We start from the raw sequence: 25,626 nt of genomic DNA, 5'->3' as shown, positions 1-25,626 counted from the left end.
CCCCACAAGGCTCATGCATGCATGGGCCCCAGAATTGATATCGCTCGACAGAAGCCGCACGGTTTCCAGGCTCCAACTCAACTCATCTGTGGAATGGTGAAATCATGCGTATATATGTTGCAATAGCCAGATATAACCCAGTACACAATTACAGGAGTGGATGGACGTATAGGTATAATGAGTCCATTTAATAGCCCATGCAGGCATATAGCCCTGGCCCCTGTGTGGTTCTCAAAGTGAAGTCCGAGGACTAGGGGGCCCAGGCTCCAGCAAAATGAAGAACAGTTTAACCCCATACTTCGGTTGTTTGGAAATAGCCATATTCCTCAAGCTTGTAGATCTGCTATCACTATCCATTTTGAGGGTCCTTGATATGAAAATATTTCAGGACCATGAGGCCCATATCGGTCTGAAGGAGTATAGCCGGGCAGATGCAAAGATACAGTCCACCATTCATTGTCAACGGAAGCCAGTGACATGAAGATGCAAAGATGCACCCGACGTTTAGCTATAGCCTAGGCCTACTGCAAAAGCTATATACAACAACTGTGTGCTTTGCATCTGTCCGTGTGAACGCATGCAGCATTAGAGACACAGAAGACAGCTGATCCAAATAGTCGTATAGGCCAATAGAATCATTGTGCATTAATGTTTTCCTTAGTTGTGAGCTAGGGAAAGGCACATTTTAAATACATGATATAAGTGATTATAGGCTTGCAAGATTGCTTTCCGTGTGGCCTTCTGGAACAAAGGCCAGCGAAACCCCAAAGAAAGCTAGGCCTACTTTGACTGAAGCATTTTACAGTCATTAATTATTTTCCTTGCATAAGGCCAAATTACCGAGTTTGTTGAGCGAAATTAGAGCCCTTTGTTTTTTATCAGACCACATTACCGTTGGAAATTACGGATGATGACTGCGAGTGCGATTGCCTTTGTTGTTCCGATCATCGCCTGTCGTTCTGAACGCGCGCTAACAAAGTCATTAAATTGACTCGCTCGTGCTCTCATTATGCGGGTTGTTAATAACCGCTAATTAACTTTGCTTACGCGCGTCTTAAAAGCCCTCTCCGCCTCGCGCTCCCTCCCCTCGTCTTCCTGGCAGAGCAGCATCCAATTATTATGTCCCAGGCTCCAGCAACAGCAAGGATGGAGGACATGTCGAAGGGCAGGAGACAGCTAGAGTAATGTTTGATTAGAGACCCATTGCTTCTCAATATCATCAGAAATCCCACAATAAATAGTGTGTGTGTGTGTGTGTGTGTGTGTGTGTGTGTGTGTGTATGTGTGACTGTGTGACTGTGTGTGTGTGTGTGTGTGTGTGTGTGTGTGTGTGTGTGTGTGTGTGTGTGTGTGTGTGTGTGGCTCGTGCAATGGAGTAGTATATGGCGCATTAAGCTTGGCAAGACTCACTCGTTTTTCCCTTGTGGTTGTGACTGTGTGTAGGATATTTGTACATCTCTTAATGTTTTGATGAATTGAACAAGGTGGACCCTCTTGTAAACAAGTGTAATGCTTTATTGCATGGGTCGTCCACTCACAGTTAACAGTTTGTGCTTGAAATGTACTGTAATTAATTCTACAAACTGTTAATAAATACTTCAACCAATCAATCAAAACTGTAGACGTTGTAGTTACTCTTCAGACCAGGAGATGGCGCCAGCTGAAAAGCCTGAAAGTTGTCGTAAAACCTGTTGAAGTTGAACGCCTTTAATATTAATAGATTTTCGAGGGTCTATAGGGCTTTTCACACACACACACACACACACACACACACACACACACACACACACACACACACACACACACACACATCTTATAAATATTTACTTAATTACAAATAATTAAATAGCCTAAATTAAATTAGTTTATAAAATTATAATATTTATTTATTTTTCTGTCAGGCTATAGCAATCTCTATAGGCTGGTAGCCTAGACCCTAAAAATCTCAACAATTCACGCATCCATTCCTGGCGTCTCCCAACTTTCAATGAATGTCACATTGAAAATGCGAAAATTGCATTCATTCCTCCTTCTCCCCCTAATGTTATGTAGCTATATATGCACGTAATTAGTATCCCACGTTATAAACAAAGAACGGATGTCCTGCTGGCAGAAATGGCTGCATGACATCTCTTTTTTTCCAAGGGGTTAATAACAGTGCGCGGATAAATGAATCAAATTGTGCCCCCCCCCCCCTCCCCTCCAAATTACAGAGCGACTTATACAGAACCGTCTCTGCATTACTCACGTCTGTTTGTCAGCGTGCAGGACTGCAGGTGGAAAATACATAACATTTTATATTGTTATTACTCTCATTACCAGGTGCCTTGAGTGCAAATAAACAAATCCAGTAGTTTCTGACACAGTAAATGTGGGGAATTAATTGTGCTTTTAAAGCATATTTTATAGCGTCAGCATGTCTCTTTGATTTTCAATGTGCATCAATAGCATATCCAACACACTAGCCCTATACCAACATAATACATTACACATGGTTGTTCTCAAACCTTTTCACTCAAGGGCCCCCAACTAATTACACCCTCTGAAAATATGTTGTGCCATGCATTAAATACCACAGGTTAAAGTGGTTAAGTGGATTTGAACCTAAAATAAAATAAAATGTCTTAATGTACTAGGCTTGATGCGATGCCTTATAACCGAGGACGGTGGTGAGATAAAAAAGGGGAGGGGGCTGACGATGAGAGTAAATTGCAGCTTGTTGAAGTTTCTTTTTTTGATTGAATCGTGAAAACGATGCTTTTAACAGCGATGGGCTCTGATGCGAGGCCCGGCCCCCGGGGTCAGGCCATTCGCAGCAGGTTTAAATATCTTTCATTTAAAATTACATTCTCGATCCATTCCATTCTAGACTATCTATCCCTCTGCAGAGCGAGCCGGCGCGGAGGCCCGGCTCCCGGCGCCTCGCAGTCGCAGGACGCACAGCCAGCCACAATTCCAGGAGAGAGCGAGCAATTAGAGCTAGTGAGAGTGACACAGACAGACAGACAGACGAGTAGATAGAGTGGTGCAGGTATACAGGTGGCTATACAGGAGGTATCACTCACATGACGACTTAAGGCCTGTTATGTGTGTGTGTGTGTGTGTGTGTGTGTGTGTGTACAGTATATATATATATATATATATATATATATATATATATATATATATATATATATATATATATGTGTGTTTGAGCAATGCAATTACGCTTTTTATTTTTAAATATATGTTTATTGGTAGTAGGTATCAACAATTTAGTACAGTTTGAACATACCTTTTTTTTCTCCCTCACCCCATCCCTCCCCCCAGTTGCAATTACGCTTTTAACACATGGGCCATGCACAGAGGCTTTTAAATACTACATTTATTTAGTTTACCTTTTTTTTAAACATCAGACTCCTGTTTGTGTTAATTACACAAATTCATATTGTTATATATAGGCTGTTATATTAGTCGTTGAGATATAGTTTTGCAGGCCTTAAAGATTCAACTGCATATTTAAATAAATTATTAGAGAATGCAAGTTTTGGTTAGGACTAACGTTTAGCAATTAATATATATATATATATATATATATATATATATATATATATATATATATATATATATATATATATATATAACCAAGTTATAAGCTTAGGCCTACTTACCTTTTATCTTGAGTAGGGATATGGCTATGACAAATGTAGTATATATCCTAAAGGCATTTACATTCTTTGCATGCAATTATGTAATTCAACAGAATGGTTCATTTTAATAAAATTAATGGAAAAAGGGTGCAGGTATATGGCTCATGTCATGAGTATTTTGTCGTCGCTCTCGGCAAAAATGTTGATACCAGTTCAAGAAAAACGACGCCGCTGTCGGCGAGTTCATTCCACAGGGACTGTCAAGTCTTGCTCTTCCATTTCTCTCAAATTAACTATAATAAGCGCGCGCACGCGCGCACGCGCGCACACACACACACACACACACACACACACACGAGCCAATCAGGCGTGTAGTCTATACACGTCGGTGCGAGCGCGCATAGAGCCACGCGGTTCGCGAGGCAGCAAAGCGCCGTCTATCATTGAAAGACGAGAGAGTGAGAGAACGAAGTGGGAGAGAGAGAGAGAGAGAGAGAGAGAGAGAGAGAGAGAGAGAGAGAGAGAGAGAGAGAGAGAGAGAGAGAGAGAGAGAGAGAGAGAGAGGGCTGACTGGAGCCGAGTCAGAGGCAGCGCGACGACGAGTGAAGTGAAGAGAGCGTGGGACTTCGAGAGAGAGAGTGACACCTTTACGTTGCTCTCTGTCAAAATAAGACCGAGCCGCCGCGACGCCGTCAAAATGAACGGTCAGTTTGAAGAAGAGATCCACGGGGACCGAGGAGGAGAGCAGCGGAAGAGCAAGTCGCCGACGCTGCTGTCATCGTACTGCATCGACAGCATTCTGGGCCGCCGGAGTCCCTGCAAAGTGAGGCTCATAGGAGCGCAAAGTTTGACAAGTCTGCCGGACAGAGCGGAGCAGCTCGACAAGACAGCTGAAGGTAAAGAATTAGCCTGTCGTGTTGTGTTGATGCATGCACGCTGTTGTTGTTGTTGTGCTCTTTGTTAATTTATTTATAGTGAGCCTGTTAATTTATAGTTAGCCTGTCTTGTGTTTATGAACCAAAATGTGTGTTGAACTTGAGAAAGAAGAAGAAAAATATATATAGACAAATATAAGAGCTGATCAAATATATAGTTTTAGAGTCTTAAACAATTGGGCGTTGATCTACATTTTAACCTGCGCTGACGGGGATCTAAGCATCATATCTAAACGTGATTACGGTATTAAACTTCTGTGGCATGCATGGGCCAAATGACATGTGTGATGTGTGACTGTTTATTGCCTAATTGTCCTTCAAGTTCATATAACTGCTTCATCGCATATTCTGACCATTAAAAAATAGGCTATATAGCAGAGCTGATGAAAGGTGCGCAAAGCCTGAAATGTTAGCGTTCTTATTTGTTGTCCTTTGCGCATAATAACGGTGTACTCCTATCCTACTCAGGCTCAACTAAAGACCCCCTGGCCCTGTCTATCGACACCGATATGCACCTGCCACCAAAGCTCCGCAGGCTGTATGGACCGGGAGGGAAGTACCTTCACGACCACGGAGAAAAGTTGGATAGGGAACGACTGCTGCTGGACCAGGCCTGCGACAACCTCAAGATCAGCCAGGCGCCGCAGGTGAGCATCAGCCGAAGCAAGTCCTACCGGGAGAACGCGTCCCTGGGCCGGGGAGAGGGCGACAAGAGCCCCGGGGAAGGTTCCGAGGACGGCAGCCTGGGACTGGTGGAGCTCGGGCCGCTGAAGTTCGAGGAGGACACGGGGAAAGAGGGGGAGAACTGCGGGAACGCGGTCAGCCTCTCCCCGAAGGACGAAGAGAGGGAGAGCTTGAACGCCGGGGACGGGGACGTGAGGGACGGGGAGGACAGCGTTTGTCTGTCGGCGGGCAGTGACTCTGAGGAAGGCATGTTGAAACGCAAACAGAGAAGATACAGGACTACATTCACCAGTTACCAGCTAGAGGAGCTGGAGAGAGCTTTCCAGAAGACACATTACCCCGACGTCTTCACTAGGTCAGACATACATCCTATTATATTACCGACATATTAGATATAATTAGGCCTATTACAGCCCACATATTAATTTAACTTATGCCCATCGTATTCCCTTTCTTGAATGATTTATAGATGTAGGATATAATAGACAAATAGGCTGCAGGCATATGCCTATTAAATACAAATGTTTATTATTAATAATACAGATTCCAGAACGAAATAATAATAATTAAGCTATAACAATGTATTAATCTATTAAAACAATTTAACACACAATTCCCATAAACACACACACACAAAAAGTTCTGGGGAAACATTACAAATTGTAATTAAACTTGACAATGTCTTACATTTATTTAGGTCTATTTACGAGTAAACACTACCCGGCTTACGTAAAAGCCTAAGCAGAAATCCCCCTGTAATTCCATATACGTTTGTAATTGGACACTGCGGAGTTCGCACCTCATAAACGCGCCAGCGCAGTAAACCGTGCCTGGCATGAGGGAACACAATGCGTCTAAGTGGAAACACTAAGGTCGTTTAGCTACATTTATCCCTCGCCATTGTACATGCATGGCATCCATGTTATTCTCATAAGAATTAGCGGATGCGCCAGGCTCACATTACCATGCGGCGGCAGTAATGCGGATTCATTCAGCGCAATTTGAGGCCTTCACAAGCTCAAGGGCGCTTACGCGCGCGCGCGCACACACACACACACACGCACGCACACGCACACGCACACACACACACACACACACACACACACACACACACACACACACACACACACACACACACACACACACACACACACACACACACACAAACACACAAACACACAAATGTACTGTAACTATTTTAGACTCATATTATCTATATAATATATATTATTTTGATATAATTATATTTTAGGCTAAACTAGAGCATACATCTCTGATGATATTTCAAAATCCTACAGCCTGCAAGCATGGCAGTTATGCTGCTGCACACATTGCACACACTTATATTTCAAAAACCAAGTCGTTGTAGGCTGTATACTAAAAATATATAAAAGAAAATCATTCACTATTTGATTTGGCATTATCCTATTTGAACTGAATTGATTTAATTTATTTTCACGCGTCTTGATGGTCTAATTTGCGCCAAAAGCCCATATAGGCTATTTCAGTCAATTGCCTTGTTCAGATGTCATTATTTAAACCATTATGTTGTTACAGTGACAATCACCAGGCGGCAGGCCCTACACACCCAAGGCAGAAAACAGAATGGCTATATGGTTATATGCCTTCTTTCTGTGGCAGGGAAAATGCTAACCTATTTCCGTGGTCTATTGTTGACAGCGAACAGGTGGAGAAACAGCAATTCTACCTCGCTACCAAATTGTAACCATATATTTCTCCGTCTTTATTTCTGTCTTTTTCTTTCAGAGAAGAGTTGGCGATGCGTCTGGACCTCACCGAGGCGCGTGTGCAAGTAAGTGGCCTTCTTTTTAGTTTATTGCTGCCTGAAACAGCGCCCGAAAGCTTTATTTAAACACAATAAGCTTAACTTAACAGCATGACTCGTAAATAGATAAATCTGAAACTATATCCTCTTAATGTTTTATATCCCCTGTAAAACGTTAGCTCTACGCCGTCTGGATAATAATCGGTGATATTATGCGTCTCTGGCCTTGAATCGACGGTGCGCCTGGGCCAATTTGAGACGGTAATTTATTACTCTGAAATGTGTTAAATGGCTCCAATTGCTGCAGCGGGGAAGGCCTTTCCTGTTATTGAATGTTATTACCGTGCGATTGGGGACGTTTTAGTGGCAATTAAGTCAACGCTGGTGATTCATAAACGTTCACTTAGTGCTCCAAGTCCGAGCAAACACTGTTGTATTTCCAGGGATACAAGACTGTTTGAATTCCCATCAGAGGGGGAGAGGAGAAGGGAGGGAACAGTGGTGGACGGTGGACGCATGCAGTATACCTGAGTCAAATACTCCGCTCAGTCAACATTCTTACTTGATTAAAAGTATTTAAGTATTCAAATGCTTTATAGTGAAAATAGCAGATCCACAAGCTCAAGCCTACTTTTCCCCAGAAACCTATAATATTTGTTTTTGAAATGTGTGATAGTATAGGTATATATAGGCCTAACATATTCTCAAGTACAGTGTCATGATCACGCACATTGAGGGCTTGTCATATAGGCCCTATACCAAAAATGTATACAATACTTTAAGTATAGTCTATATATTCAAGTAAACATATACGTCCAAGGTCCACCGCTATAGCTAGGGGGAGAGAGAGGGAGCCAGAGATGGAGAGAAAGAAGAAGGGGGTGTAGAGAGAAAGAAAGAGAGAGGGAGGGAGGTGTGTAGAGAGAGAGAAAGAGAGGGAGAGTATAGGGAGGGAGGAAGAGATGGGGGGGGGGGGGGTGTAGAGAGAGAGAAAGAGAGAGGGAGGGAGGGAGAGAGAATGAAAGGGGGGGGGGGGGGGGGGTAGAGAGAGCTAGGGAGGGAGAGAGATGGGGAGGAAAAGTGGGGGTGACGGGACGATAATGCTATTTGATTTCCCATTATGTGATTGCAATAGGCCTGCATTGATCCGATGCTTTGCACTTGGGAACGAATGAGAGACCATTAAAGGTGTTTGCGCCCTCCCTCCTCCCTCACTGCTCCACTGAGAGCGTGGCTTGCATGTCGAAACCCTGGGCTCATAACCAAAGAGACAGTTCAAACACGATGGAAGCTCTGGCGGGGTTATGGCCGACGGTAAAACAACAGATGTCGCTTTAGGGGACCGTAAGGTGAACAAATCACTTAACGGGCGCCATCAGGAGGTGATAAAAACTCATAAATTCCCGAGGGGCCATGTAATGCTAAACAGCCCCTCCTGGAATAATGCCTGTGTGTATGTGTGTGTGTGGTCACTGACTGTCGCTCAAGTTGCCCGTTCAATCACTCTGCTCGTGTTGACATTTTCGTCATTGTGAGAGCCCCATGTTTCTGCAGTGCAAACTGGTGCAACAAGGGGATGCGTGGGAAAGTTAAATAACGCGCCCCGGATGGAAGTCAGTTGTTTCTACGATTCTAAGATTTTTTTTATTTTAATTGTTTTCATCAGGATGGGGGACAATTATTTTAGTGCTTAGCACACCTGACTGCATGCACCTTTAACGGACACAACATGATAAGCATCTATCATATAAGCTGTAGCACTCAAAGCAAGTGTTACTACTTTAACTGTGTTGAAAACCAGGACATTTGAGTCTTTTATAGAGATTTGGTTATAGGACTATAGGGACATCAGCTTGAAAACGGTCACCCCACAGGTTATTCCCGATGGGGCCAATATAGCCTACAATGGGTCATGGTTGACTGCATGGATGTCAGCACCTCAAAACTACCTTTTTTAGCTTTAGTTCTTAAGGACCTGTATTTGGTGGGTCCTTGAGGCGTTCCCATGGGGTCTCTAGCAGAAATCACACTTTAACCCTATATATACACACATTGGCCATTTTCAATAATCTTGAAACATTTGGAAAATGTATATAGAATATGTTTTAAAGCATTTTAACAATACAATTTTTTTATGGGGTCCCCAAAATATTTTCTGATGGCAAATACTGTAGCCTACATATACTGTAGGGGCTCCTTATGCCGCTATCTGCCAATGTAAATTGTACTACATTTTCTTTTCAATTTTGGTCAAGTATTTGGATGTACATTTCATTCTGTGTTGACAGTGTCTGCTGTATTTTATATCCGTTATGTGTTGGTGTGTACGACTTTTTGGAAAAAAAATAATACTAATATTTTAATACAAATAATAGGGGGTCCTTGACGTGAAAATGCTTGAGAACGACTGAGCTAATCACAATCTAGCCTGAGCCAAATGGGAATTTAGTGTGGCTTCTGCTGCTCTCTCACCATGCGATGGTGTCCATTCCAGGTGTGGTTCCAGAACCGCCGGGCCAAGTGGAGGAAACGAGAGAAAGCTGGGGTGCAGGGCCACCCGTCCGGCCTGCCGTTCCCAGGTCCCCTGGCAGCGGCCCACCCTCTCAGCCACTACCTTGACGGAGGTCCCTTCCCTCCTCATCCACACCCTGCGCTGGAGTCCGCCTGGACGGCTGCAGCGGCTGCAGCCGCCGCTTTCCCGGGACTGGCACATCCGCACAACGGCTCGGCACCGCCCCTGGCTACCCAGTTAGGACTGAGCACCTTTCTGGGCACAGCTGCCATGTTTCGCCACCCTGCTTTCATTGGACCCACCTTCGGCAGGTGAGACGATCCCAGACATACCTCCCCCGCCACCACCCCCCCGGTGGCACTTCCACCAATCTCTAGCAGCGATTACCAACCTGTGGGCCAGGGTTCACTGCCTGGTGAGATGTGAGGACGTTGCAAATCACAAAGATTTTGATTGATTGATTTGTAGGATGAAGTACGTCACAATTTACAAAACATTCACTGAAATATGGAGATTAGGACAGGAGACAAGGTTTCTGACTGACAGCAACAGTGTTTTTCTCATGCTTAACATCCTCCCCATGGCTTGCTCCGTCTACCAGACTCTTCTCCAGTATGGGTCCACTGACGAGTGCTTCCACCGCCGCCGCGGCCTTGCTCCGGCAGCCCGTGCCTCCTGTGGAGAACGCCTCCCACCCAGGCCCCATCCTGTCCGACCCGTCCTCCTCCTCCTCCTCGTCCTCCTCCTCCACCACGGTGGCTGCAGCAGACCGCAGGGCGTCCAGCATCGCCGCGCTGCGCCTCAAGGCCAAGGAACACTCGGCTCAGCTCACCCAGCTCAACATACTGCCGACAGGAGCCCCGGGGAAGGAGGTGTGCTGAACACTTATGACACCAGCTATAGCGCCCAAACCAACCCACCCACATTTTAACCACTTAAACCCTATATAGACTTAGCAAACTGGACCCGAGTTGGCTCTGTACTTTTTCCCCCTCTACACCAAATCTCTTCACCAACGTGTCACGTTGTGACTTTGTGAGCATACATATCTGCTATTTTTGGCTCCCCTGAATTCCCCCAAGAATATGGTTGCCGGGGTTAAAGCGGTTAACACCCAAAGCCCTTCATACTCTCCTGGAGGTCAGAGCAGTATAGAAGGGGACGACCACCCAAAACACAGCAAACTCCTCTGTGTTCAAGCTCTCCTGATGTAAACCCAATATACTGTACCAATATTGAACGGTGTCCTCTAGGGCTCTATACTAGGCCCACTCCGTTTTTCCACCTGAAACAAATCTCTAAAGAAAATATAGGGTTCATGTGGTTAAAGTATTTATATAGTGTTTTGCTGTGCACCCCTCAATACCCCCCCTCCCCCCACCCCAACAAATTCAGAGCACTGTCTAAACTAATGTGTAAGTCGGTTGACTGCTCACTAGTCTAAACCTGGTTTAATACTTCCAAGCCGTCCATTCCACCCAACCATGACCCAAAATTGCATTGTAAAACTAAATGCTATACGCCAGAGGATTCAAACCAATCCTACCAACACATGCACGCATACGCACCTGCAGTACAACTCTCTGAGTTGTAGGGTCCAGTGATTTGAATTAATTTACAATGTCCAAAAAACAAACAAAAAAGCAACAGGATCAGGTTGAAAATTTGAGATGACGTTTCATGACCTTCACTGAAAATGTAACTTAGGACGGTTGGTTGATATGTTCAGCGGTCACAATATTTTACACGCTTCCGTTGTATTTTATAATGCTATCGAAGAAATACTCCCATGAGGAAAACTGTCCATAGACCTTCCATAGCCTTTTCACAAGTTAACACAGATCCCTGGGGGTCTCCGGTCAACAATGTATATGGGGTTTAATTGGTTATGTTAGTTTTCGTTACATTTCAAAATATCTTTGGGGTGGTGTTATATCACCTACAATATTTCTGCACCAAATACTTAAACTGATTTTGACATTGGCCTAGTATCTTGTTTGAATTTATTGTTCAGCACTTAACAATACAAGGATTCCAATTTCCACTGAGTTTGACGACAGGACAAACATGCCAAGTTGGGATTTGACCAGTGTCTCTTTTCGCTGAACTGTGCAAGAGAAAAATTGTACATAGTGTAAAAACAAAACAAAGAAAGAAAAGAGGAAAAAAAAGGTCAATGTATATTTGAGAAGAGACCATGTTTTGATCAGTTGCACTTGGTGTAGTGTTTTATGAATGTTACCCTGTGTAGAATTTCCCCTGTGTTTATGAAATAATATTAGGTTTTTAGATAATTATTTATGTCATGAGAACTGAGTGATGAGGACAGTTTTGTTTTCTTATAAAGTGATTGTACATTTCCTGGTTTATTAATGCTAATTTGAATAAATTACACTGGTAAAATGACTTATTCCTTATTTCTAATTCCATTAGGACTGACATATATAGGTCTAAACCAGGAAAATATGTGAAATAGAAAATTATATAACTATTAATAAAAACTGATATAAAGAACATTGGTATATTTCTTGTCTTACATTGTCATAAGAAAATGTTGACCTTACCCATTATCAACTCTTGTCTATTTTATACTTATTGGTGAAGGCTGATTATTCTAATTGAGCATGTCATATAGTAACAAAGTATAAATACATAAGGCTAAATAAATAAATGAAATACATCTAAAATAGCTGATATTTTCTTCTAGAGATTCTGAACAATTTCTAATGGCATGCCTATAAATACAAATGGTAAAGCCATGATGCACATAACAGGAGACTATTAGTATAGAACTATTATATCTAACAGACGCTTTCATAAAGCAGGCTATATAGGGGAGCCTGAATACAAGGTTTAAGGTTCATAACATATTTTAGTTCCTTTGTGCCTTTAGGCCAATGGGGAGGAATGAAAATCTAAAAATACCACTAAGGATGAATTTAGCATGGGCTATAGACAAGGGCCACCTTGAATAAATACGAGAGAAAATGTATTAGTGTCCTAATGGCAAATATAATTCCGTGCGCTGCGTGCGTCTGGTCTCTAGTGTCGAGTTGACAAAATACTAGCCCATATATTCATGGCCTAATCCCCACATGCGAAACGCACGACAAAAGGCGAGGGTTTTCAATTAGATCGCCCACTATCCGGGAAGGGGGCCCCTTCACAAAACTTCCTTTAAATCTTTTAAAGGCGCTAAATTGGTCTTAACATCTGTAATGCCATGTCGATGGAAGCGAGTCCCTTTGTCATTAATGAAGTAACAAACCACTTTATCAAAAAGTCTTTCTGTGGAGTCCCAGATCCCCTCTCCTCGCCCCTCTCTCCCACCTTGTAGACTTAATTCCTCCAAATCCCTCCATGCATGCACGGAGCGCAGCGGCGACGCACAAGCATGGCAATCAATGCAAAACTTCTTCACGTTCGTTTGACCCGTCTATGGTGCACAACCAAATCGCGTGAAATTACCCTTCGGATTAGTTTAGATCCCTTTATTGACTGCGTTGAAAACCAGCTCGTATTCGGATTTCGGCCTCATTTTATAGGAATAAAGGCTACCTGGCTAACGGCTATTGGATAATCACTCAATTCACAACATCACACCGCAGTAATTAGGTAGGCCTACTATAAGCACTGCACCTCAACGACACACTAAACAGTCTGACTGCACAGCTCTATAGCCTATACGACTATACCATTTATATTATTATTATTATTATTATTGCACACAAAAAGCACTGTGCGCGATTTGATGAATGATGATTATTCGTCATATTCCCCAATCCCCTAGACCTAAATACCAAATTGGCCAATGGAGCGTGTTTTTCTGTTAGGCCCTTTTGGATTTTTTTGATGAGATTTTCCGGCGGAGCTTTAATCTTATTGTGAATTTAACTAATGAATGGCAAACCAATTTGTCCATATATCTGGGGAATGCCGGGCGCCATCCAGGAGGCGGGTGACCCGCTGTGCGAAGGGCTTAACTTTGTCTCCAACGCAAAAAGGCGAGGAAATTGAAATGCTGTCGTCGGGAATGCATTTTAAAAGTCACACTTGTTGGAGGCGTCGCCTCTCTGTTCTATTATTCAAGACGCGGCCTGTATGGGCCTCTTGATTATGCACGAGTCATGACTCTTGGAAAAGATTGCATGAATGATTGATAATGAATGTTTACAAAAGAAAAAAAGTGGATGAATAAATGGACTAGAAACATACACAAATCATAGTGTGTGGCTTGGGCTTGGTAGCCTATATTCCACGAATTAGGGCATAGTCCAGTGGTGGACACGACCGTCCACGGCTGACTGGCTGACTCATGTGCAGGTCTGACAAATGTTCTCAGTTATTTGCCACCCATTATATAGGCCTACCATCATAACCGCTCCATGCCCTGTTCCCATTTACTGCGACGCGCATGATTTGGCTGTTGTCTGTTGATTTCGATTCTCCTGGGCCTGGTGCTTGCTCCCACCACGTCCCTCCTAGAGAATAGACCCAATCACTCTACGCCTATAGTCGGATCACTCCTCGCTCAGTCAGTCCCCGAGAGAGGAGCTCCACAAGGCGCTTTGATGAACAGACTCGCCTCCCCCCGGAGGAGGAGACCATGCAGGCAATGAAAGGCCTGAATAGCGGACCATGGCACTCTGTTCCCATTTGGAACAGGCCTTAATTCCCCGTCTCTCTCGCTCTCATCCAATTAGCTCAGTGTATTAAGCGGTTTATCGTCTCATAACCGCCCTTTCAGCCCGAACAAGGGAGACACTTTGCAATAGAACCAGCTCTCCTTTTGACACCCTCTCCGGTACTTGTATGTTCCACCTCGCTATGAATAATAGGGACAGAATGGAGCACTAATTCCCTCATCAAAGGCTACCTTGTCCAATGTCCATCGCTTTACCCAGCGCCGCCATTCTGGTCAAAACGTAGGCTACAGGCAATAAAGCTTAACGTGTCAATAGAAAGAGACTCGTTCGCTTTTATTAGCTTAGTGAGGTCGAATTAATGCAGGGACTATAGATTTGGCTGGTATTAGTCCATTGACAAAGCTAAGATGAAAAAGCACGCATCACATATAGAACGCAGACTGCTGCCGAGCGCCCCCCCCCCACACACACACACACACACACACACACAAAAGCCACTGTATGTTCCCATATAGTCTGACTGTCCACTCCAGAGATGAAGGTGATTTTTGCCCCACTTATATACAGCTTTTGTCCCCACACGTCTCAATATTTGCCATTGACAAATGAAAGGAGAAATTAGGTCAAATGTCAGCTAAAAATGTACATTTAACCAACCAATCACATACATTCAGTTGTTCATGAGATGATGTATAATTGTTACGAAGGAACGGAGTGCCTCTCTGACATGATAACCGGGGCGTCAGAGTGACATCACCCCTGACATCCCAACACCATAAATATCATTGCCTATGCTGTGCAAGCTAAGACAGATTTAAGCTAAGAAGAACCGAGATCACACAGCAGACCTAGGATTCCATATCAAGATCTCGCTACCTATACCAGCTTGCGCTCAAGGGGATATATCTGTCCCTTCCGTACTTATAGGAAGGTTAGATCCCCTCGGCTCCATCCCAGACCAGACACCCATACTTGGCCTCGGTCACAATAATAATTATAACAGCGACCCTCACTTCACACAGGTGTGATTTTTATAAACTGTATATCACAGTGGTCCTCAAACCACTTGCGCCAACATTTCAATAGGTATACTCTTGTTTCTCTCTCAGTCTATGCTAAATGACCTATAGTTTAGCCTTTGCATGAGCCTGCAAGGTCATACAGGGCACCAAGTGCATGCTATGGGCTGAGGTGGAGTCTGCACACAATTAATTTCCACCTGAAATCCTCCCCCTTTAAAGAAACACTCTTGCACATCTTAATAGATATACAAGTAACTGCACGTGCCTCTAATAAAACACCTCATAACTAGGTCTCTCCCCCCCCCCCCCCTCTCTCAGTTTAGACTGTAAACTTTAGAGTCTAAACTGTATATGACATTTGATTTAACAGGCACAGGCGGTAAAAAGGGAGAAAGCGAGTAGAGAGGAGGGATTTAACTACAGTATATAGACATGAGACAGTTTAAACAAGTTTTGATGACATGGAGTTAAATTAACACTGGATTTGGATGGTTTTGCACTGCAGGGGTGATGCATGGTTTCAAGTTTGTATACTCAAACTTGCCATGGAGAGAATGCTTCCCTCACAGTATTCCTTCTGTCCGCAAAACCACCGCTCACCCCCATTGGACACAGCAAAACCACTGCTCACCCCCATTGGACACAGCAAAACCACTGCTCGCCCCCATTGGACACAGCAAAACCACCGCTCACCCCCATTGGACACAGCAAAACCACCACTCGCCCCAAATGGACACAGCAAAAACACCGCTCACCCCCATTGGACACAGCAAAACCACCGCTCACCCCCATTGGACACATCAAAACCACTGCTCGCCCCCACTGGACACAGCAAAACCACCGCTCACCCCCATTGGACACAGCAAAACCACCACTCGCCCCAAATGGACACAGCAAAAACACCGCTCACCCCCATTGGACACAGCAAAACCACCACTCACCCCCATAGCACACAGCAAAACCACCCCATAGCACACAGCAAAACCACCGCTCACCCCCATTGGACACAGCAAAACCACCCCATAGCACACAGCAAAACCACCGCTCACCCCCATTGGACACAGCAAAACCACCTCTCACCCCCATAGCACACAGCAAAACCACCGCTCACCCCCATTGGACACAGCAAAACCACCGCTCACCCCCATAGCACACAGCAAAACCACCACTCACCCCCATAGCACACAGCAAAACCACCCCATAGCACACAGCAAAACCACCACTCACCCCCATAGCACACAGCAAAACCACCGCTCACCCCCATTGGACACAGCAAAACCACCACTCACCCCCATAGCACACAGCAAAACCACCCCATAGCACACAGCAAAACCACCACTCACCCCCATAGCACACAGCAAAACCACCCCATAGCACACAGCAAAACCACCACTCACCCCCATAGCACACAGCAAAACCACCACTCACCCCCATAGCACACAGCAAAACCACCCCATAGCACACAGCAAAACCACCGCTCACCCCCATAGCACACAGCAAAACCACCCCATAGCACACAGCAAAACCACCACTCACCCCCATAGCACACAGCAAAACCACCACTCACCCCCATTGGACACAGCAAAACCAGAAGCTGGCAATAAAGATACAATACGCTCAACATACTCTGGGTTTCACTTTTTATTGACGTTTTAGTATTAAAATCACAACATAGAAAAAAATAATATGCTAATATGCTAACAACAAACAACAAAAGCAAAAACACCTAGGTGGGTTTGGAATACCGTACAAAATTATAGGTTAATACATAATCTGCACATTGTGAGCCTTAAACAAAGTCTGGAAGGACATCAGCTGATCCACAGACACAGCACTCCATTTTTCACTAAACTTTGTTTCTGCCTTCTTAACCATTGCACCTTTCTTCAACCCACATACAGACACACACAAAACTGCAATGAATGGCAGTAATTAGAAGAAGTCTTCGTTCACGTGGTTGCTTCGAGGGGAAGTCATTTCAAAGCAGAGGCGAAAATGGCAGATCTATAAGCTCAGAAAGTGTTGCTTTGTGAGCTTGTAGATCTGCTATTTTTAGTGCTTGACACTGGTGCGCAACCAAGTATAACTTGGTAGCCCTTCATCCTGCTCCTCTTCCCTACTATCCTATATTACAGCGCGCACAGTCATTTAGGTTTGATTGCTGCCCCCATTTACCACACCTGATAGGGGTGACGGGGTCACAGACAGTTGAGAGTGACTGTGTTGTGTGTGTGCGCGTGTGTATTTGAAGGAACTGGAGGGGGGAGAAGATGTGATGGGGTTCATAATAGGGCCGTTAGATGGCATGTACGTGATATAGAGGTCATAGTCTGTAATCGCTCACAAACACACACACACACACACACACACACACACACACACACACACACACACACACACACACCAACGCATCCTCCACAGGCGTGACGTTTTTTCCGCAATTTTCGGTATTGAAAAGACAATCCGGGAATGTACACAGACATACGTACGTACATTAATGGAATATTCACATATTCATGTATTGGGCCAGTATTTACAGTATCAAAGCAAGTGTAGAGCTGCAGAGTCGATCAAAAAAAGAAAATCGACTTCTGTAAAGTTAGTTAAAATGGCAGGGGTTCAGTGCCTCAGCGGCATCGATCCATCAGAGCACCAGGAGTCTATCGGTCATCAGTGAGACTGTATGTACATGCTGTGCGAGTGTGAGAGACGGAGCTGTTGTTTATGTACATACTACACAAGTGTGTTTACTTGAGGGAGGTGAAGGCCTGGAAAAGTTTGGCCAGGTTAACGTCGGAGTAGCTGCTGGCCGTTAGCGCCTTGTCCGGCACCTCCTTAAGCCTCCTGTACACTTCCTTCTCCTCCTTCCACGTCTTGAGGCGAGCTGAGGAAAGATGGAGAAAGTCAGGGGATATGTAAACGTAAAGATGTACATCCCTTCTTAATTGACAATGTACTGTATAATGCTTTACTGTGCACCTCATGGATCCGGTGTTAAATCTGAATATTCCATTGCTGCTAAGATTTAGATTTGGCTGCTAATGGCGATGATGTATATCTATTTTACTGTACTGTTCTAGTCATATAACCATCTTTATCTTGTTCTCCACTTGTACCCGTGTGAGTTAAATACAATCTTGATTCTCGATAACGGAGACAAAAAGGTAAAGAGAGTGCTTTGATATTTCAGTGAATCAAAACCGTTTAAAGTTGGATTTCTTCCTTAAGAGAGCTGATTGAGCAGTAATGCTATCACTTTGAGGCTGGGGACAAAAAAAGGATTGGCCTGAGGAGGTAGATGGCAACACACCACTACCTGTGATGGCAGACAGTAGACACACACTCAAAGTTTGTATTACTATACTTATGCAGACATTATTATTAAGAGCAAGACGCCCTGAGGGCAAGAAGCTGAAACAACACAGCTTCTTAATACAGCACAGTTGAGAAGCAGGAGTCATGCTCCGTTCACACCAAGGAAGCTAGAAGCTGCTGCTTCTAGCTTGGGGAAAGGGGCTTAAAACTATAAATCTGGTGTCAGTGAGGTCAGATGTAGAGTTGCTGGTCGGCTCCATATATGCAGATCTAGTATGTCAAACCATGTATGGCTATCCAGGGTTTGGTGAGGTCAGCGTCGTGATCCAGGTGACGATAGTCATCTCCACATATGGAGATCCATGTGTTGTACCAACTTGTTTAATTTGCAAGTGTTAATATTCAGACATCAGGGATCTCCATATAAGTTGGGGTACCATTAATAACCTACAGTAACACACACACACACACACACACACACACACACACTGAAAGCTCCCTAGACTAGAGTGTATGAAGTAAATGTGTCCCCCTCAGGTGGGCTGTAATATGGCTAGATGGGGCACAGTGAGCTTCTATCTTGAGTCACCAGAACCGATCTGATCACATCAACTCAAAGACACAGACCAAGCTGACCGAGGCTCAAAATCACAGCCAAGGGAGACAGAAGATGACAACTAACAGCTATCGCCAAGTTCCTATTCTGAATCCGTCTTGTTGTATAGTACATACACAACGAGGCTAAGTTGTTGTAAATTAATGCATACAAGCTGCTATCCCATGCTGCTGTGCTTTTGCTGCTCTATTGGCTCAGTGGTAATTCTGGCTCTGGCACTCAGCTTTCAGTGTCTCCAGCAGGGCTCCAGCGTGCGACCTAGGTCGCATATGCTACTTAATTACTTAACGTGCGAGTTAAAATATAATGAGGTCGCTCCGGTGCTACTCATTGCTTTCACTCCCCGCCTCAACCATGAGGCACAGCAGGCATTAGTGCGATAATAAAATATGACTTTCTTCTGGCTCATTCCGCCGAGTCTCGTCTCTCTCTCTCTCTCTGCATTAGTTTCCCTGCAGTGCAGTGCACGCAGCACGCATTTTACAACTGGAGGATGATGCTCGGCTTTGCTCGGGCTGAATCCACGGAGATAGCAGAGTCAGAACATGTCCCCAAACACTGAGGTAAACTTGTTGTTTGATTAAACATCGAGTGCCACTGAAAAACAGCTTGTTATTTTGCGTCAAGTAGCGTGTAGCCTGCGAGTAGTGTGCAGGCTACATGCATAATCGCCTCGGCCAACAAAATACATCTTCCACGTGAAACTGGTATATTCTTTGTCGTACGACGTGTTGCATGCTGAAAATAGCAGATTGACAAGCTCACAACGCATCGCGTCCACCACACGTTGTGAGCTTGTAGATTGCAGCTATTTTCAGCACATGGAAATATGCAGGCTGAGACATTCAGAAACTTTTCCCTTCACAACAAAAGCACATCAGCTTTCACATGTTGGGGCTTCATTCCATATAAAGACAGAAGCAATGCAAGGATTACGAATTTCACAATTGCAAAAGGGTGCAGGAAGAGTGGACACGTAAACATTGTGGGCACCTCAGTGTTAAATATCCTTATTGGCCATGCTCAACACGAGGCTGGTGACGTATTGCACCTGTGCCACAGCGCAAATGTAATCACAAGCTAACAAGACTACAACTCAAAATTATGGAGACATCAGATTTTTGTCCCGCTGCTTCCAGTTCATCGTTTCTGCTCGAGAGAGACCAGATCAAGGTAGGAGGAGGGAACTTGTGAACTCAATACTGCCGCAATCTGGCGGAATCAGGTTAACCGTAAACAGACATTGTACCCTAAACATACATAGGGACACACATTCCTGGGACATGTGAGAATGGCTGCACGCTGGTGTTGCAAATCTAAAATAGCAGATCTACAAGCTCAGCTTGTAGATTGTTGGTTGCGTGTTCAAGTATATAAATCTGGCATATTTCACTTTTGTCAAACCACTTTTCACGTGAATATTTTACTCAATGTACTAAATTTCATATTTCTAAATTCCATTCCTGTGAGAATGGTCCAGTGAAAAAAAGAAAAAGCCCATTGGGGGTGTAGGGATTTATTTTCCCCACTGGTCCCAATTCCACTAAACCAGGTGAAATGGGCAGGGATACCTTCTATGATGTCATTGAGCATCATGAAGGTACCCAAGGACCCACCCACCCGAGCGTAGATTGGCTATTGATTTGATTGATTGATTTGGTGTAGAGGGAAATACTAGCAAGTCAACAAAGTATATAGGGTTTAACTGGTTAATAACCAATCACTTTATAAAACAAGTGTGTGTGTGTGTGTGTGTGTGTAAAATTGTTCTGGATCAGACATATGCTGGTTCATCCATCTGGCAGGCTGTCAGGTCCCAGCTATCTCCTGTTCCGTTCTTCCTGCCCACTGCATTAGTGGCTGATGGATAAATACCAGTCCACTGTCTGACCCACGGGAACAAAGGTTAGATACACACACTAACAGTAAGTAAGGCAGGGGCTCTCATGTACGCGCGCTCGCACACACACACACACACACACACACACACTAAGAGGAGATACTCAGGGACGATGAATGGTAGTTAAACACTGCATGGACTCACAACACCGTCATGGCAACTACAAACCATCCATGTGACAGACACACACACACACACACACACACACACACACACGCGCAGTTGACTTAAGCAACAGCAGAAACTATCACCAGATAGGGATAGGAAATACATCAATATGATATCGATGTCAAGATACGAGACTAGATATCATCAGGCAATTTGTAATATAATATCATAATATGAAATAAGTGTTCTTCTCATGGTTTTAAAGGCAACATAACACGTTGAAAGCAGTACACCAAGTACAATTTAACAAGCTATGCCAAAAGGATAACAGAGGACTTGTTTTGTTTCCATTGTACTCGATTCATCATCAAGACGTACAATAGTAACAATAGCCCTAGTACTAGATAGTTCTCATCTGAGCAAGAACAGAGATGGAGGGAAGGAAGCATGAGAGGAGATGAAGAGGAAGGTGTGAACTAGTGAGGGAAGGAAGGATGAGAGGAGATGAAGAGGAATGTGTGAACTAGTGAGGGAAGGAAGGATGAGAGGAGATGAAGAGGAAGGTGTGACCTAGTGAGGGAAGGAAGGATGAGAGGAGATGAAGATGTGAACTAGTGAGGGAAGGAAGGATGAGAGGAGATGAAGATGTGAACTAGTGAGGGAAGGAAGGATGAGAGGAGATGAAGAGGAAGGTGTGAACTAGTGAGGGAAGGAAGGATGAGATGAGATGAAGAGGAAGGTGTGAACTAGTGAGGGAAGGAAGGATGAGAGGAGATGAAGGTGTGACCTAGTGAGGGAAGGAAGGATGAGAGGAGATGAAGGTGTGAACTAGTGAGGGAAGGAAGGATGAGAGGAGATGAAGGTGTGAACTAGTGAGGGAAGGAAGGATGAGAGGAGATGAAAGTGTGAACTAGTGAGGGAAGGAAGGATGAGAGGAGATGAAGATGTGAACTAGTGAGGGAAGGAAGGATGAGAGGAGATGAAGAGGAAGGTGTGAACTAGTGAGGGAAGGAAGGATGAGAGGAGATGAAGGTGTGAACTAGTGAGGGAAGGAAGGATGAGAGGAGATGAAGAGGAAGGTGTGAACTAGTGAGGGAAGGAAGGATGAGAGGAGAGGAAGGTGTGAACTAGTGAGGGAAGGAAGGATGAGAGGAGATGAAGAGGAAGGTGTGAACTAGTGAGGGAAGGAAGGATGAGAGGAGATGAAGAGGAAGGTGTGAACTAGTGAGGGAAGGAAGGATGAGAGGAGATGAAGGTGTGAACTAGTGAGGGAAGGAAGGATGAGAGGAGATGAAGGTGTGAACTAGTGAGGGAAGGAAGGATGAGAGGAGATGAAGGTGTGAACTAGTGAGGGAAGGAAGGATGAGAGGAGATGAAGGTGTGAACTAGTGAGGGAAGGAAGGATGAGAGGAGATGAAGGTGTGAACTAGTGAGGGAAGGAAGGGTGAGAGGAGATGAAGGTGTGAACTAGTGAGGGAAGGAAGGATGAGAGGAGATGAAGGTGTGAACTAGTGAGGGAAGGAAGGATGAGAGGAGATGAAGGTGTGAACTAGTGAGGGAAGGAAGGGTGAGAGGAGATGAAGGTGTGAACTAGTGAGGGAAGGAAGGATGAGAGGAGATGAAGGTGTGAACTAGTGAGGGAAGGAAGGATGAGAGGAGATGAAGGTGTGAACTAGTGAGGGAAGGAAGGGTGAGAGGAGATGAAGGTGTGAACTAGTGAGGGAAGGAAGAATGAGAGGAGATGAAGGTGTGAACTAGTGAGGGAAGGAAGGATGAGAGGAGATGAAGGTGTGAACTAGTGAGGGAAGGAAGGATGAGAGGAGATGAAGGTGTGAACTAGTGAGGGAAGGAAGGATGAGAGGAGATGAAGGTGTGAACTAGTGAGGGAAGGAAGGATGAGAGGAGATGAAGGTGTGAACTAGTGAGGGAAGGAAGGATGAGAGGAGATGAAGGTGTGAACTAGTGAGGGAAGGAAGGATGAGAGGAGATGAAGGTGTGAACTAGTGAGGGAAGGAAGGATGAGAGGAGATGAAGGTGTGAACTAGTGAGTCCATCAGAGGAATAAAAGGGGTGTGATGATCAAGCGGAAGCAATCATGTCATTTCTGAAAGCCAGGAGAAAATAATTCCCCCCCACCACCTCTTTTCTCTCCTTTCTCCTTTCCACCTCAATCACTGTGTAGCGAACAAATAAAAGAATGATTTAAGTGAGAGAGACACCTTGCTGTAAGTCCGTGCACAGTAGGGTTGCAGTTCAAACTAGAAAAAGTTCCCTTCTGGGCACAGGTCTCAACCAGGAGGATAGGACTGTGTGAGATGTTTGGCAAAATGTTTAGGAGTAATATAAACAGGTTTGTTTTTTGCAACAATTTTCTTCATTTTGTTGAGGAAATGCAGAGCCAGATCACTCATAGCATCTCTGAAGATAGAATTCTGGATGAGCAGGACATGTGCAGCATTTTGAACAAAACGGGCCACTCTTTGGAACTTTGGAAGGTAATGTTAGCCAATCAGTGTAGAATCTGCGAAATCCAACAGACTCGTCTTGATCACATGACTACAGAGATCATGGGTACCGATTTGCGTGAGATTTGGATGAAATCTGTGCGACTAGCATAAGCAATGTGTTTTGCAGAAATTGGCCTCATGGTGGCGCTATAACCGGCAGATGTGGAGGGATGCAGGGACAAAGTTTTTCCATGATCTCTAGGGAGTGTGCATACATAAGTTGTATACAGATCGATTCAGTTATAGCTAAAAACAGGAATTGGCCTGTTATAGCGCCACCATGAGGCTGATTTTGAAAAAAATGAGTGGCATGACGTCCTCGGCCTAGTGGAAATGTGCTTGTATAATTTCACGGAAATTGCTCACTGTGTTTGTGATTTCTGGCATTTTGTTCGAAACGGACTAATCAATTGAGCTTTGGAAACCAATCTTAGCCAATCAGGATGGAAGATGGGAAATGGTGCAGATCCGTGTTGATCACATGACTATGGAAATAGTGTTATACCGAATTGTGTAATGTATGGCTAAAATGTGTACGAGTAATCTACAGAAATGTTATTGCCTATAACAGTCCGAATATTTGGGGCAGAGGTTCGTCGTTGGCATCCAGGGAGTGTGTGTGCAAAGTTTGGCATGGATCGGACCAACGGTGGCGGAGATTAACTGGTAACGGACAGAAGGACGGACGGACGGACACAAAAACACACACGGACGGAGTGCAAAACATACTCTCTCCCTGTGCCTTCGGGCTGGTGGAGACAAACATACTCTCTCCCCGTGCCTTCGGGCTGGTGGAGACAAACATACTCTCTCCCCGTGCCTTCGGCCTGGTGGAGACAAACTAATCGAATCAACCACAATGGCAAAGAATGAGGGAGTGGAGGGATACACAAGATGGAGGTATGTCCCTTGCATAGCACCACATCCACACAAACGGGACAGGCAATGCTCTCCGACATTGCAACGGCAACTTCATTTGGTGTGTGTACCCCAGCATGCACACGCACGACTGGTGCGGCAAGTGCACACACTCGTGCGCGCTCCGTGACAATGGTGGGCGCGAGTACGCCAGGGATCCACACACTCTCTAACTAGGTGTAAATACAATAACAAGCCTGTAATTAAGTGAGCATGATGAAGTTAATGGAGATCGGCCACTCTGTCCGCCGCAGCCATGAATATTCTATTAGGGGTTGCGGTGGTGGCGGGCAGCTGGAATAGCAGTTAATTTAATCACCACTCCGAGCACGGGGGAAACTTCTTTTGTGCAAGTGTAATTGCACAGAATGAATAATTGATTTGACAATCGCACCCGCAGATTTCTCCACCACCTCGCTTTGTATTGGCACGGCAGGAAGCGAGGGGGGGGGGGACGACGACGACGACGAGAAGAGAGATACAGACATGGTGGAAGAGGAAAGGAGGACAGGCAGAGCGGATGGAGAGAGAGAGAGAGAGAGAGAGAGAGAGAGGTGTTAGGGAATCGGTCGGTAAATGGATCATTAGGAAAGCGCGGCTCAAGGACAATTCATCTTTTATCAATGCAGCAAAATTACATTATTGCTCACTCATGCAGTCATTGTCATACTGCCCATACTCAAAGACTGTAATCTGGAACCATCGGGGGGGGGGGGGGGGGCAACAGGAAGTCAGTAGAGGAGAAAAGAGAAAAGAAAGGCAGCCGAAAGATTGAAGAATGGAGGGAGGGAGAGAGGAAAAGAAAGCTGTGCGAGGATAGAGAACAGACATGAAATAATTTGGAGGCATTGATCCAGGATGTATGGCTAAGGAATGGACAGTATATGTTTGATCATTGTGTGATAATAATGCCTCCATGTGTGTTCTATTAGCCATCTCCTGCAGCGGATGAAATTACCTTGCTGTTTTACTCAGTCATGGCAATCAGTCATAATACAATTTACATGAAGAAAAAGCACACACTACAATGATGCACCACTGGACTGCA

At 44.6% G+C, this 25,626-nt stretch overlaps 2 protein-coding genes across 5 annotated transcripts in view; one reads left to right on the top strand and one right to left on the bottom strand.

Annotated features, from left to right (window-relative positions):
- The first annotated feature begins 4,154 nt into the window (after positions 1-4,154).
- arxa (aristaless related homeobox a) lies at positions 4,155-11,949 on the top strand. Of its 2 annotated transcripts, none has more exons than XM_080793406.1 (5): positions 4,155-4,525; positions 5,045-5,603; positions 7,016-7,061; positions 9,529-9,857; positions 10,148-11,949. In XM_080793406.1, exons 1-5 carry the CDS (start codon positions 4,327-4,329, stop codon positions 10,425-10,427), a joined length of 1,413 nt encoding a protein of 470 aa, XP_080649532.1. In that variant the 5' UTR covers positions 4,155-4,326; the 3' UTR covers positions 10,428-11,949. The 2 variants fall into 2 exon arrangements, with proteins under 2 accessions (XP_080649532.1, XP_080649531.1); XM_080793405.1 differs by having other exon boundaries at positions 5,033-5,603.
- Positions 11,950-16,848: 4,899 nt separating this feature from the next.
- Positions 16,849-25,626, bottom strand: part of pola1 (polymerase (DNA directed), alpha 1) — a 79,319-nt gene continuing 70,541 nt past the window's right edge. For 2 of the 3 annotated variants that reach the window (XM_080793985.1, XM_080793986.1), the window contains exon 37: positions 16,849-18,098. In XM_080793985.1, coding sequence (XP_080650111.1) covers positions 17,962-18,098 — 137 coding nt within the window. In that variant the 3' untranslated portion in view covers positions 16,849-17,961. The remainder of the gene's footprint in view (positions 18,099-25,626) is intronic. The other variant, XR_013966164.1, reaches the window with a different exon arrangement.

The sequence above is a fragment of the Protomyctophum bolini genome (assembly GCF_963924005.1).
Source record: "Protomyctophum bolini genome assembly, chromosome: 21".
Lineage (NCBI taxonomy): Eukaryota > Metazoa > Chordata > Actinopteri > Myctophiformes > Myctophidae > Protomyctophum > Protomyctophum bolini.
Note: the sequence above shows the minus strand (reverse complement) of the source record. Positions and strands in the feature narration are given on the sequence as shown.